This window comes from Muscardinus avellanarius (genome assembly GCF_963383645.1).
Source record: "Muscardinus avellanarius genome assembly, chromosome: 3".
Lineage (NCBI taxonomy): Eukaryota > Metazoa > Chordata > Mammalia > Rodentia > Gliridae > Muscardinus > Muscardinus avellanarius.
Genome location: NC_137788.1, coordinates 12,255,052 through 12,270,311, shown reverse-complemented (window position 1 = coordinate 12,270,311; position 15,260 = coordinate 12,255,052). Strand labels below are relative to the sequence as shown.

The 15,260-nt window shown below is 57.0% G+C and overlaps 1 protein-coding gene across 1 annotated transcript; it reads right to left on the bottom strand.

Annotated features, from left to right (window-relative positions):
* Positions 1–11,734: 11,734 nt before the first annotated feature.
* On the bottom strand, positions 11,735–14,497 carry TMEM82 (transmembrane protein 82; the record flags this gene model as incomplete). The annotated part of the gene is made up of 6 exons (XM_080693142.1): positions 11,735–11,824; positions 12,088–12,264; positions 13,053–13,481; positions 13,916–14,090; positions 14,225–14,297; positions 14,413–14,497. The coding sequence occupies 6 exons, from the start codon at positions 14,495–14,497 to the stop codon at positions 11,735–11,737; spliced, it is 1,029 nt and encodes a 342-aa protein (XP_080549268.1).
* Positions 14,498–15,260: the final 763 nt, after the last annotated feature.

The following is a 15,260-nucleotide window of genomic DNA, read 5'->3' as shown; positions in this document are numbered from 1 at the left end:
TCCTGCGGGGGAACCTGGGCCGGTCACCCACCTCTCTGGGCCTGGTTTTAGTCACAAAGAGAGAACAGGAGTCTGTCCTGAAGGGTGGCTGGGAGGACAGGAGGAGACAGGGTGCTCAGGATCTTGGCATCTGATGGGTGCAAGAGAGGACAGCTGGCTCTTCAGCCCCTGAGGCGCAGAAGGTGGGGGCTGGGAGAGCAGCTCCCACCATTACTGAGGGCAGAAATCCGGGCGCTGCCCCCAGCCTCTCGGTGGGTCCTCAGATCCAGGGGAGAGGGGTCCCTGCGCCAGGATCACACACCCTGGGGACGGCACAGCCCCAACATCCCAGCCTCGACGGGCATCTGCGGCTCAGAGAGGGGCATCCCTGGGGCCCGGGCTCCCCTCACCCCATCCCGGCTGGGACGGGGGTCCCGGAGTCCCCGGGGCTCCAGAAACCGGCGCCCGCCCTCCCTCCCTCGCTCAGGCAGCGGAGCGGGACGGCTGGCCGGGTCACCGTGGGGCGCCGCCGGGGGCTCTAACTCGATCCATGTGCGGGACGCTGTCCTCTTTGTGCGGGAGCTTCCGCCCTGCCCGCCCAGGGTCCGGCGTCCTGCTCCGGGGAGGGACGCGACCCCCGCCGCCGAGCCCTCCCCCACTTTGGGGACGGACACCCGAGCGCTGGGACCGCAGGACCGCAGCTCCCGCCCACCCCCACCCCCACCCCCGGCCCGGGTGGGCTCCGGCCGGGGCCGCCCGCGCTGTCACCTGCGCGCCCCGGGGCGGGGGCGGAGGACGGGACCCCCCAGCCGCACCCTTACCTGCGCCCCGCGCCCGCGGCTCCGGCCCGCCGCCCCGCGCCCCGCGCCCCGCCCCGCCCCGCCTCCCTCCGCCCCGCCGCCCCGGCCGCCTTACCATAAAAGGTGACGCTCGGGGGAGGGGGCGCTCCCGCCCGCGGAAGCCGCCCCTACCTGCCCCCCCACCTGCGCGGCCGCGCCCCCTCCCCCTCCCTTTGTTCCCTCGGCCACTCCGCCGCGCCCCCGGCCAGCCGAGGGGTGGCCGCCCCCCTGGGCATCGCGCCCCCCGGGGGTGCTCCCCGACCCCTTCGCCTAGGCCACCTGGGTGGGCGACCCCACCTGGCCCCTCCAGCGACCCGGGAGCTATTAGGCCAGTTTGGCCCTGGAACCTGCCGGGGTCCCAAGAGTCAGGCTGACCTGAGTTCTCTGGTTATTGGCTAAATGCGTGATCCTTGGTGACACTCCATCTCAGGATCTTAATCTGGAAAATGGGGGGTCTAGGGGTGAAAGTGGTGGCCAACCAGGAGCCTACAGCCAGTGCTCAATGCGTGCTACGCTTGGGACTTTTTTTTTTTTTTTGGTACTGGGGATGGAACCCAGGGGCATTTGACTCCTGAGCTGCACCCCAAGTCCCATTTTTTATTCTTTATTTTGAAACAGGGTCTCAGTAAGTTGCAAAGGACCTCACTAGGTAGGTGAGGCTGGCCAGGAACCTCGATTCTCCTGTCTCAGCCTCCCGGATGCTGGGATTACAAACGTGCACCACCACACCCTTCCGGGACTTTTTCAGAAAATGCCCCTGGGAAGCTGGCCGTGGTGGCGAAACGGACTGGGAAGGCTGAGACAGGAGGATTGCACAGGTTCGAAGCCAGCCTCAGCAATTTAGTGAGCTCTCAGCAGCTTGGTGAGACCCTGTTTTCAAAAAAAGTAAATAAATAAAATAGAGTGGGACGTGGTGGTCCACACTTGTAATCCCAGTACTTGATAGTCTGAGACAGGAGGATGGCAGGCTCATGGCTGGCCTTAGCTACTTAGCGAGGGCCTCTGCAACTCAGTGAGACCCTGTTTCAAAAATAAAAGGGATTAAGCCGGGTGTGGTGGCGCACGCTTGTAATCCCCGCGCTTGGGAGGCTGAGACAGGAGGATCACACGGGTTCGAAGCCAGCCTCAGCTACTTAGTGAGGCTCTCAGCAACTGAGTGAGACCCTGTTTCCAAACAGAATAGAAAAAAGGTCTGGGAGTATAGCCCAGAGGTAGAAAGCCTCTGAGTTCCACCCCCAGTACCACCAAAAAACAGAGAACAAAAATAAAAGGAATTAGCCAGGCATGGTGACCCACGCTTGTAATCCCAGCACTTGGGAGGCTGAGACAGGAGGATCACACAGGTTCGAAGCCAGCCTCAGCTACTTAGTGAGGCTCTCAGCAAATTAGTGAGACCCTGGTTCCAAATAAAATATAAAAATAGGTCTGGAAGTGTAGCCCAGAGGTAGAAAACCCCCTGGGTTCCATCCACAGTACCACAAAAATAAATAAATAAATAAATAAATAAATAAATAAATAAATAAATAAAAAATAGGGCTGGGGGAAGCCGGGCGTGGTGGTACATGCTTGTAATCCCAGCATTTGGGAGGCTGAGACAGGAGGACTGTGGTTCACAGCCAGCCTCAGCTACTTAGTGAGGCTCTCTGTAACTCAGTGAGACTCTGTTTCAAAAAATAAAGTATAAAAAATAGGGCTGGGGGTGTAGCTCGGAGGTAGAATGCCCCTAGGTTCCACCCCCAGTACCACAAAAGAAAGAAAGAAAGAAAGAAAGAAAGAAAGAAAGAAAGAAAGAAAGAAGGAAGGAAGGAGGGCTGTGGATGTAGCTTGGAGGTAGAATGCCTCTGAGTCAACCCCCAGGACCAAAAAAAAATAGAGGTAGAATGCCCCTACACACACACACACACACACACACACACACACACACACACACACAGATAAAAGAAAGAAAATGCCCTTGAGGAAGGGAGGCTCAGCGGCTCAAATGCAGCAGGCCCCTTGATTTGCTGTCCTGAGCTGTCACTGCCTGTCTGGACGCCTCTGCAAGTGGGTCCCAGGTCCAGGTCACCTGGTTTGCTGCCCTGGGCCGCGATGCTGACCCCCAGGCCCGGGGGGGGGGGGGAAGCAGAGCTGGGCTCTGGGGCCAGCGCTGGGGCCAGGGTGGACTGCTGGGTCCCTGGAGGCCTCAGGAACATTGCTGGGAAGAGGAATCTGGGTCTGATTTAGAGACAAACAGATTGTTCTTTTGATTAAAGCCCCAGTGTCGGAGGCCAGGGGAATGCTAGATCCAGCGCCCTCTGGGGGGGGGGGGTGTGTGGCCAGGCAGCATCTGGCTCTCTCCTGCAGCCCCCCCAACCCCAGCATGGCTCTGCGGTTGGAGGTCAGGAGAGGGCTGCCTGGGCAATTGCCCATCTTCCTCCTGTTCCCTGAGTCCCCCACCGTGGTCACTCTTGGCATCCCCTTCATCCCCTTTTTCCACTGGACCCTCAGTGACATAAGGAACAGCAGCTTACGGGGCTCCCCGTGCGCCCATACAGACCTTTCACACCACCCGCCAGACCCCAGGCTCCCTGCTGGTTTTTTCTGCTTCACTGACTAGACCCCGAGGCTCAAGGCTGGGCCAAGGGGAGAGATGGGTTTAAAACAGACTGGAGATTGCCTGGCACGCCACTGGGCTGATCCCAGACCCCTCACGAGCCCCCACAATTAGGGTCTTGGGCTGCACTAGAGGCTGCCTGCGCCCCGTGGCCCTCTTTGGCCTGGCAAGGCGCCTCTCAGCACCCTGGGGAGAAGACTTCCGACAGCCTATGCTGGAGGAAAAAGGAGGTCACTGAGTGCAGAGATAGGAAGAACCTCATACGGGAGTGTGTGACCCCCACCCTGTTCAAGTGCTAGGTGACCCAGAGGCTTGCCCAGAGGAATCCCCCAGTGACATTCCCTAAGCTGCCTCTCTGCGCCACCAAATGGATCACCGAGGCCTGGAAGGGTTGACTTGGGCCTTCCCAAGGTCATGGTGACTATCTCGAACCCAGGACCGCCCGTCTGCCCCAGCCCCATATGAAGGGCCTGCCGGCTCCAGCTGCCGTCACTCACCAGCTGTCCAGCACCCCTGGTCTCCTGCTCCACCTCCGCTGCTGCTCCAGGTGGAGAGGACTGCCCAGCCCGGTCTCCCACACCAGCCTGGGTGTCGGTGTCACCGATAGGCAGGTGCCAAACTTCCTGCAATGGAAACCCAGGAAGTGAGCTGGACAAGAACACACGCCCTTTGTGTGCCAGCAGAGGCCCCGCTCCCCTCCCTGCAGGCTCAGGCCAGCAGTCCTCCCCTCCAATGCCCCAGCAGGCAAGGGGACTCAACCTTTGGCCAGGGAAGGGGCAGGAGAAGGGGCTTAGGGACAAGATCCGGGCCAGTGGGGACAATCAGCAGGAGAGTACAGCACCTGCCGGCCCCAGGGGGGGCTTTGACTCCACAACACTGGCTAGACACCTCCTACATGCAGGTGTGAGACCAGTAGGAGCCCAGCCAGACGCCATCAATCCTCGTCCCCACAGAATTAAGTGAGGTGGGGAGATGGGGCCATAAAAGGAAATTAATATAACAATTCCCAATAGCGAGGTGTTCTGTGAAGAAATGAACAAGCTGGCCTGTAACACCAGTACTTGGGAGGCTGAGACAGGAGGATTGCAGTTTCGAAGGCAGCCTTAGCAATTTAGTGAGACCCTGTTTCAAAATAAAAAGGGGCTGGGGGTGTAGCTCAGTGGTAGAAGCCCCTGAGTTCAATCCCTCAATCCCCAGTGCCTGCCTCTGTCTCTCTCTCCTCTCTCCTCTCTCCCCTCTCCCCTCTCTCCTCTCTCTCCTCTCTCTCTCTCTCTCTCTCTCTCTCTCTCTCTCTCTCTCTCTCTCACACACACACACACACACACACACAACACACACAACACACACACACACACACACACACACACACACACACACACGAGCTGATAGAGAAAGAGTTGGGTGGGGTGATAGTCTCTGAAAAGGTGACATTCAGCCTGAGTTGAGGAGAAACTGGGCTGCAGTGGGGAAAACGCAGGCTCCCAGTGCCAGCCATAACCTTGGACAAGCTCCCTCCCAAGGGTGCACGGGGAGTTGCAGGCTTCCCTGTGCAGAATGCTGGGGATACAGGCCCTGGAAGCGCACTTCCAGGCCTGGCCCACATGGCTGGTGCCCACAAGTGAAAGCGCCCAGGGTTTCTGGAACAATCTGCTCACCTCACCCTCCTGCTCCCCAGCTAGATTCAGGAACTGGGGCAAACCTGAGCAGAAGTCGGGTGCGGTTGCCCGTGCCTGTAATCCCAGTACTTGTGTGGCTGAAACAGGAGGACTGCAGGGTTTTTGTTTTGTTTTGTTTTGAGTGCTGGAGATGGAACCCAGGGACATTCTACCTCTGAGCTACACCCCAGCTCTATTTTTTATTCTTTATTTTGAAACAGGGTCTCACTAAATTGCAGAGGGCCTAAGTAGCTGAAGCTGGCTGCGAACCCGGATCCTCCTGTCTCAGCCTCCCAAACGCTGGGTTACAAGCATGATCCACCACACCTGGTTTAGGATTGCAGGTCTGAGGCCAGCCTGAGCAGAGGACATACCTTCCTCTCCAGAGGTCGGACCACGTCCCTCTGAGGCTCCCTGAGCTATGGTTGGAGGACAGTCTCAGCAAGTAGTGAGATTCTTATCAACCCAGTGAGCCGCTGGCTTCGGCTGAGCCCCTGTTACTATACTGATCCCAGCTCCCTCCTCGGCCCCCACCCTCCTGGGGACCCTCCACTCCTGACAGTGGCTACCCCTCAGCCCCTGATCCCCGAGAGCCCTCCTTCTCTCTATCAGCCGTCTCTCTATCAGCGTGAGCTGAGCTCCCTGAGAAGACAATGAAACTCATGCCCAGGCTGGACAGGCCCCTGTGTGGACCGTGTGCGGGCTGGGAGTTGCTGGGAGCTACAGAGTGTTGTAGGCGGAGAGGAGACCCAGTTATGCTCACTTAGGAAATATTTCCCTGAAGCATTCCAGGCAAACTGCCCAGAGAGATACCAGAGGAATGGACCCCGATCTCCAAGGCTGCAGTGATTAATTGTGCTTTCTCATCTCCTTCCAAATAAATATCTTCTTTCTTAAGCATTTTATATTCTTCTTCCTAGAGGGGGCCTTAACATTGGATTTGCCTTTGCTCTTTGATGTGTGTGTGTGTGTGTGTGTGTGTGTGTGTGTGTGTGTTTTACTGATAATTGAACCCAAAGGTATTCTAGCTACATCCCAGTCCTTTTTTATTTATTTATTTATTTATTTTTGTGTGTGGTACTAGGGATTGAACCCAGGGACATTCTACCTCTAAGCTACACCCCACCTCCAGCCCTATTTAATTTTTTTAATTTTTAATTTTTTTCTTTTTAAATTTTATTTATTTATTATTATATGAAACCGAAACTGAGCCGGGCGTGGTGGCGCACGCTAGTAATCCCAGTACTTGGGAGGCTGAGACAGGAGGATCGCACAGGTTCGAAGCCAGCCTCAGCTACTTGGTGAGGCTCTCGGCAACTTAGTGAGACCCTGTTTCCAAATAAAGTATAAAATACTTTATACTTTAAAGGGCTGGGAGTATAGTGCGGAGGTAGAAAGCCCCTGGGTTCCACCCCCAGTACCACAAAAATATGGAATCTAGATCTTCTGTTTTGAAACCAAGTCTGGATTCTTGGCTCGGGAGCCCCACTGTCCTTGGTAGGAGTTCTCTGGTGTGGATGCAGGGGAAGGGTTGTTGGTAAAGGCCTCGAAGAGCGCCTGCAGCTGGGCGGGGCTACAGCGGGCGCGGCTCCTGCTGACTTTACCTTGTATCTCTTCTTGCCGGCCATCTTGTTCCTGGCCTTGGCTAGACTCTGAAGCCTTCTTAGGTTCTATTTTTTTCTGGAATCGGTGCCTAGGTCTTCAGCTCTGAAACCAAATCTGGATTCTTGACTCTTCCTCAATGTTGCTGTCCGTAGCAAGTTTTTGTTTAATAGAATAACCTGGGTAAGCCGGGCGTGGTGGCACACACTTGTAATCCCAGCAGTCGGGAGGCCGAGACCAGAGGATCACGGTTCGCCGACAGCCTCAGCTACTTAGCGAGGCCCTCTGCAACTTAGTGAGACCCGGTTTCAAAAAGAAAGAATAAAAACATAGGGCAGGGGGTGTGGCATGGAGGTTGAATCCCCCTGAGTTCCATCCCCAGACCCGCAAAAAAAAAAAAAATAATAATAATAATAAAAATAAAAAGAAGGATAACCTGGGTAAGGAGAATTGTCAAAGGTGCTAATGAGCGTTTGCGATTGCTCTTTTGTGGGTTTGGTGCGATTGCGTCCACTTTGTTGGCACAGACTTTTCTGCAGTGTTGTCTTGAGCCCTGTTGGAGGGGAGTCCTGATGTCCAAGCACCATCTGTCAGACCTTAATTTTTAATTAGTTAATTAATTAATTAATTATGTATTTTGTGGGTCTGGGGATGGAACCTAGGGGCATCAACCTTCGCGTTATACCCCCTGCCCTATTTTTTATTTTGAAACAGGGTCTCACTAAGTTGCAGAGGGCCTCACTAAGTAGCTCAGGCTGGGATTGCAAGCATTATTTATTTATTTATTTATTTATTTATTTATTGCGATACTGGGAATGGAATCCAGGGGCATTCTACCTCCATACACCCCAGCCCTGTTGTTTTTTTTTTTTTATTATTTTTCTTTTCTTTTCTTTTTTTCTTTTTTGGTGGTACTGGGGTTCCTGAAAACCCTTCTACCTCTGGGGCTACACTCCGAGTCCTATTTTATATTTTTATTCGGAAACAGGGTCTCTTAAGCCAGAGAGGATGGCTTCAAACCTGTGCAATCCTCCTGTCTCTGCCTCCCAAGCGTAGGGATTATAAGCGTGCGCCACCATGCCCGACCTGTTTTTTACTCTTTATTTTGAAATAGGGTTTCACTGAGTTGCAGAGGGCCTCAGTAAGTAGCTGAGGCTGTCCGCGAACCGCGATCCTCCGGTTTCGGCCTCCCGACTGCTGGGATTACAAGCTTGCGCCACCAGTCTGGCTTTATTTTTTATTTTGAAACAGAGTATCATTAAGTTGCAGAGGGCCTCACTAAGTAGCTGAACCACCATCCTTTGGTGTCAGCCTCCTAAATGCTGGGATTACAAGTATGCGCCACCACGGCAGCTCCTTTTTAAAATTTTTAAACAGGGTCTCACTAGGTTGATGAGAGTCTCATTACATGCTGAGGCTGTCCTTGAACCTGTGATCCTTCTGTCTCAGTCTTCCAAGCCCTAAATCTACTTCTGAGCTATACTCCCAGTCCTATCTTATTTTTTGGTTTGAAACAGGGTCTTCCTACATTGCTGAAGGCTAGAAATTGAACCCAGGGGCATTATACCTCCAAACTACACCCCCCAGCACTATTTTTTATTCCTTATTTTGAAACAGGGTCTCACTGAGTTGTGGAGGGCCTCACTAAGTAGCTGAGGCAGGCTGTGAACCTGCCATCCTCCTGTCTCAGCCTCCCAAGTACTGAGATTACATATGTGTGCCACCACGCCCGACTTTTTTTTTTTTTTTTTTTTTTTTTTGCGGGTCTGGGGATGGAACCCAGGGGCATTCAACCTCCAAGATACACCCCCTGCCCCATTTTTTATTATTCTTTATTTTGAAACAGGGCCTCACTAAGTAGCTGAAGCTGTCCACGAACCGCGATCCTCTGGTCTTAGCCTCCTGAATGCTGGGATTACAAGTGTGCGCCACCATGCCCTGCTATGCCCAACTCCTTATTTTTTTTGTTTTTGTTTTTGTTTTTTCTATGAAACATTTGGGGAAAAAAAAGACAATAAAGAATAAAAAAAAAAGAAACAAATCAAGATGAAAAAAAGCCTGCTGCTGTCTCCAGCCGTCGGATAGAACACCAACTTCAAATTAATTTGTTTTGTAAAAATTCTTAAAAAAATAACAAAACCAGAAATTGTCATTTGCACTTATCAGTGTATGTGATTAGGTCCCCAAAATGATTTGAATGATCCAAAGATATGAGAAGAAAAGTGGGGGCTCCAGGTTAGGGTCTGGGGAGAGGACCGGAGGCCCCGCAGTGGTCAGAGGGCTCAGGGAGGAGGTGTCACAGTAGGGCCAGGGCTGCGCGGTGGGGCAGGGAGGGAGGTGGCAGGGCCGAGGTTTCACGCTCAGGCCTGGGGGCTGCTGGGGACCGGGGGCAGGTCAAAGGGGGATGTGGCGGGTCCCCTCTTCTCTGGCCTGCCTCTCCAGCCTGCTGCCTCCCGGAGTTGTGTGGTTGCAGAGGCACCTGGAGCCACGGTTCCAAGCCCGGCCCCTGCTCCGGCTCCTTCCGCCTGCCCATCCTGGCTGCCCCCAGGTCCTCCCGCTGACCCCACCCATGGGACATGCTCAAGCTTTAGCTTGAGGTTGGGGGTTCCACTTATGTCTTGTTTTGAAACAGGGTCTCACTAAATTGCCGAGTGTCTCATTACATGCTGACGCTGGCCTTGATCCTGAGGCCCTCTCGTCTCAGCCTCCCAAGTCCTGGCGTGACAAATGGACACCCTGCTTGATTATTTTTCTTCTTTTTTTGGTATAAAATTTGCTAAATTCCTCACTTAGGTATCTCATTTGTCTACCCTCGTCAGACACAAAATAATGTTCGCAAAAAATCATTCGATAAGAAAAGAATCCTTTTCCAGCCCACATGTCCTGATTTTTGTTTGGAAAATAGTCCCTGTTCCCATAAAAAGGAAAGGACTGCTGGTCCAGTCTCCCCCGCCCCCCGGCCCTAGTCCCAGCCCCAATGGGTCCCAGGCTGTGCCAGCGCCTGAGAGCTGGGTCACTTTCCAGCATAAACACTGGGTCCTGGGTGGAACCCAGAGCCCTGTCTGTGCCCTGCGCCCTCCCAGCCCAGCCACTTCCTCCTGGACCAGGCCAGGCTCCAGCTTTGAGGGAGGGGCTCTGGGCCAGGCAGGGGGCGGGGTCCTTGGTGGGGGAGGGCCACACCCTGGGATGAGAGGCGGAGGTCCTCCAGTGGCCATTTCTAGAAAAAGCTGGAATCATAGGGGCCAGCCTTGGATGAGCCCAGATGGCCCAGGGCTCTGGGCCGGGGATGGGGAAGCCGACCCTGCAGCCTCTGGGTGGCTGTGGTCGTCTTTGAATAGAAGAAGAAGCCTATCGGAGCCTGGGGTCCTCTAGGCACCTTCTCCATTGGCAGGGAGGCTCCCGTGCCCGCTGGAACTCTTCAAGGACAGGTCTTGAGATGGGGTCCTCCATCCCCATGGGACCAAACTGCCCTGTGGGCTGGATGCCTGGGCCAGGAGAGTGAGTCTTGGACACAGGTGGTAGGAGCCACATTCCAGAGCCCATCCGTGACAGACCCCACATATTTCTTTTGCCCAGCCCAGTTCTTTTCCTTGGCCCTAAAATCTTCAACCAGAAGCAGGGAGCAGAGGACAAAGTACTTGTGCTCTGGTGGTTCACCTGCCTGTACTCAAATCCCCTGCTCAAGCGGGCGTGGTGGCACAGGCCTGAAATCCCAGTACTTCGGAGCCTGAGACAGGAGGATCAGAGGTTCGAGGCCAGCCTCAGCAATTTAGTGAGGCCTTCAGTAACTTAGTAAGACCCTGTTTCAAAATAAAAAGTAAACCGGGCATGGTGGCGCACCCTTATAATCCCAGTACTTGGGAGGCTGAGACAGGAGGATCACAGGTTTGTGACCAGCCATAGCAACTTAGAGAGGTCCTTTGTAGTTTAGAAAGACATGCTTCAAAATAAAAAAATAAAATAAGAGTAGGAGTGTAACTCAGAGGTAGAATGCCCCTGGGGTCAGGCGCGGTGGTGCACGCTTGTAATCATAGTATTTGGGTGACTGAGACAAGAGGATCACAGGTTTGAGGATAGCCTCAGCAACCAGTGAAACTCTCATTAACCTAGTAAGACACTGTTTCAAAATAAAAAACTATGGGGTTGGAATGTAGCTCAGTGGCAAAGCGCTTGCCTTGCAGGTGCAGCACTCTGGGTTCCATCCCCAGATCTAAAAAGGCAATAAAAAGACCCTAAAAAAAGCTGGGTGTGGTGGTGCACGCTTGTAATCCCTGCGCTTGGGAGGCTGAGACAGTCTGTGAAAAGGGGCATTACTGTTGGGGCTGAGGTCAGTATGAAATGGGGTGACCAAGTGCTGCGCATGTGGGCATCGACACATGGTCACAAGCCCTGGGGGGGGGGGGGCGCTCGCCCTGGGCAGACAGAGGCAGGCAGGTGGGCGGAGGGAGTGCCCCGGCCTTTGGTCTCCGCCCGTGGCCCCAGCGGGGCTTCAGAGTCTTAGACAAGTCAGGGTCAGGAGCCAGGGGCCTGAGGGCACCAGAGGTCTGGGCGGTCACACTGCTTGAGCGGCTTAGTCTGGGATGGGACAGGACGTGGCACCATCCATCAAAGACCACAGGAGGGCGCTAGCCCACAGTCCTCCACCTCTGGGCCACCCCTGGACTCCCGCCTCTGTCTGCAAGGAGCCTGGTCCCCAGGGCAGCCCTGCGGCACCCATTCCAGGACTCCAATTACCAACTGTGGCTTCTGTGTTTTTGTGATTCTAAGCATAGATTGGGAAAAAAAATCATTTTTATTGTACTTAGGAAAAGGGAGGCCAGACAAGAGGGAGAGCCACTCTGAGGGTACAGTTGTCCCCGTCCCCCCAAGGCAATAAATACAGCCCCCCCTGAAAAAAAGGGGTTAACTCCCAGGCCCCTAGTGCCCCCACCCCAGCCGCCCCTCCCTCCAAAGGTGGAGGCCCAGCTCCAGGGGAGGCCAGCCTTGGCCCTTGCCTCCAGGCAGAGTCCCGAGGCCGTGCCTGGCAGGTCTGGGCCTAGACAGAGCAGGGTCCTCCCTGGGGCAGGTCAGGAGGCGGCCGTCCTTTGGGGCTGGGTGGGTTTGGAGGGCGGGGGCTGGCTTGGAGTGGACTCCGAAGGCTTCTGTGATGAAAAGCCCTGGGGGAGGCAGGAGGAAAGGATCCAGGATTCACAGTCCCCCCCATCCTCAGGCCTCAGTACTGGGACTCCCACCCCTCTGGGGTGCAGGCTCCACCTCCCCGCTCCAGAGGACAGTGCAGCCTGGGCTACCAAGGGCGTGGGAGCGAGCTCAGATCCCTCTGTCCCCCCAGAGAGGTCACCCCAACCCCTGGGCCTCTGGAAACCCCGGGTTGTTTGGAACAGGGCTGCAGGGTCTGGGGAGCATGGGGCGGAGTACCCACCTGTATCTGGCAGAGGCCAAGCAGGGTGCGGGCACCTGCCAGGCACCAGAGCTCACCCAGCAGGGAGATGAGGACGCCCAGGAGGTCCAGCCAGCGGCCCACCGTCAGCAGCAGTACGAACAGGCCGCCCATGCGCACCAGCACGGTCTGGACCTGGCCCTGCGTGGTGAAGCGCTGCTGCCGCTGCTCCTCTGTGGGGACAGGAGCCCGTCAACCCCGGCGGCCGCCTCCTTCCACCCGCTCCCTGGGTGCCTGCAGGGCCCGCCCGCCTCCCAGGACAGACTGCTTACTCCGCAGGGGAGGGCCCGCAGGCCCCCAGTGCAGGGCCCGCTTTGATAAACCTATGGTCTTCTTTTCTTTTTCTTTTTTTTTTCTTTTTTTGTGGTACCTCTGAGCTACACCCCCAGCCCTTTTTAAAATTTTTTTGTGGGTCCGGGATGGAACCCAGGGCCTTTACCTCCGGGCTATGCCCCCGACCTATTTTATATTTTATTTATTTATTTATTTATTTGGTGGTTCTGGGGTTCCTGGAAACCCTTCTACCTCCGGACTACCCTCCCAGACCTATTTTATACTTGTTTTTTTTATTTTTGGAAACAGGGTCTCTTAAGCCAGCGCGGCTGACTTCGAACCTGCGCGATCCTCCTGTCTCCGCCTCCCAAGCGCGGGGATGACAAGCGTGCGCCACCACGCCCGGCTTCTTTTCGTTTTTAACTTTGAAATAGGGTCTTACTAAGTTGCTAAGGGTGTCTCCAAGTTCCTGAGGCTGGCCTCTAACCTGCAATCCTCCTGTCTCAGTCTCCCAGGTACCGGGATTACAGGTGTTTGTCCGCAGGCTAGACTTTCCGCACAACCCAGGCCCCAGCTCCTCAGGGCTCCCCTGTAGGCTAAGCCTACTGCGAGCTGCCCAGGCGTGGACTCGGTGCCCTGGGCCGGCCGGGCTGCAGCAGGGCCGTGGGCCGCACCCGCTCCTCACCCTGCATGTATATGATCAGGAGCGTGTAGCAGATGGTGAGGGGCGTCCAGAAGCGCACGGCCTCCGAGGTGCTCAGAAAGTCCCGGTTGATGAGCGCCACGGCTGCCAGGTCCCCCACCGCGAAGGCCACGGCCAGGGCACGGCCCAGCAGCTGGGGGAGGGCGTGCGCGCCGGCCAGCAGGCCCAGGCAGACCCCGCAGTAGCGCTGGCTGCTGTGGAGCTGGTAGAGGCGGCTGACGTGGCGGTGGAGGCGCAGGGCGCCCGTGCCCAGCAGCGCGGCCAGCCCGAGGCCGAGCAGCAGGCTGAGCGTGCTGTGAGGGGCGCCCTCCTGCAGGAAGCTCAGGCCGCAGGTCAGCCCGCAGCCCAGCGAGTACTGGCTCAGCAGGTACAGCTGCAGCCGCTCCTGGTCCAGGGAGCCCTGGGGTGCGGACGGATGGACGGCTGTCAGGTCGCGAAGGCTCGGGGACCGTTTCCAAAGAGAGCGCCCTGGCCTCGGGTTGCGCCCGGGTGGGGCCCATCTGGGAGCTGGAGGGCGGCGGTCCAGAGCCGAGATCTGGCCTCAAACCGACGCGGACAAGCCGCCCGCTCCCTCTGAGCCTCAGTTTCCCTACCTGTGAAGTGGGGACCACAGCGGCCCCTGCCCCCTGGCCATAAGGACTAAGGCCCGGCATTTGAGCTTTCACTATTTTGGGGGGGCCAGGGTCACATCCGCTGTGGTGAGGATGTGACCTGGGCAGTCAAAGCCCAAGGGACACGCGCCCCCTTCCGTCTTAGGGTAAAGGGGGCCCCACCAGGCCCAGCTTCCCCTGTTCCAGGGGGAGATGAGCCGGGGCCCCTTCCCCGGAGCCTCACCTTGCCCGCAGACAGCAGCGTGGACACAGCCCGCAGGGAGAACTCCAGCACCACCAGGGCGGCCACCCGGGAGGCCACCCCCGTCAGGAGCAGGGCCAGCCCCGCCAGGTGCAGCGCTTCCAGCGAGGCCCAGCGGGCCCGCAGCCGCTCCTTGGCCTGCTGCTGCTGGGGATCACTGTGGGGCAGAGGAGCAGACCACCAGCCTAGACCCCTGGGGGTCCTAGGGCCACACTGGGGGGGCGGTCCTCCCCGCCCTCCCCAGGGAGGCGGGAGCCGGCTTGGGGCTCCGGGCGGGGCGTGGACACTCACTTGGCACAGGTTACAAAGAAGTAAACTTTAAGCAGACTGTTCAGAACCGAGACTCCAAAGGCCCCGATAAGGCCTGCAAGTGGAGGGAGGCAGCCGAGCAGGGGTAAGAGGGGGAGGCCCCAGCGGTGGAGGCCCCAGCCGTGGAGGGGTGGGGGAGGGCGGGCCAGGCAGGAGTCAGGGAGGCTCACCTTCCAGGAGCTGGTCCAGGAGGCTGGAGCCCCACTCCAGGGAGGAGAGGCCGGGGAGCCAGGAGGGGAGGGACAGGGAGAACATGGCAGCCTGATCCAGCCCCAGCCTCCCTCCAGGCCTGTGCAGGGACAGACCCACGAAGTCACTGGGCAAAGGTGTCAGTAGAGGGCAGGGGAGGGGCTGGAGGGGTCAAAGGCCCGGGGAGGAGGGCCTGAGGCTGCAGGGAGCCAGCTCCAGGGACCTGGAGCGCCCCCTGTGGGCAGCGTTGGGTGGGAAGGACACCTCTGTCTCTGTTGAAGTCTCGCGTCCATTGTCTCTCTTCCCAGGGGGCTGGGAGCCCCAATCCTCCACCTTAGGTCTCAGCCCTGCACACTCTCAGCCCGGAGGGTGGGCTTAGTCCTCTCAGCCCAAGGTCCAGAAGTAGAGGCCCTCTCCCCCACAGCCTGCGGCTGGCTCTGTGGCATTGGTGAAGGCGGGTCATTCAGTGTCCTGAGCCCCAGCTCTGCCTCTGCGCTATCAGTGAGTGGCTTAGATCTTCGGCTGTCAAGGTTGGGGACCAGCCTGCCCCCCAGCCCGCCCCGCCCTGGCTGGTGGCGGCGGAGGCGTTCACTCCTGCTGTTCCTTCTGTGTCCACTAGGTGGCAGGCCTCACCCGGCCAGGCAGGCGGGGCTGGCCCGTGGGAAAACTTTCCAGTCCTCCCTTCCCAGACACACAGCTCAGGGTGGAGGGGAATCCTTGAAATAAACAAAATAGAAAACTTTATTGGTTGGAGTGTGCGTTGGGGCTGTCTCCCGGAGCAGGTCTTGACCCAAGGGCGTGGCGGGGAAGGCCGCTGGTGGCGTGGGCC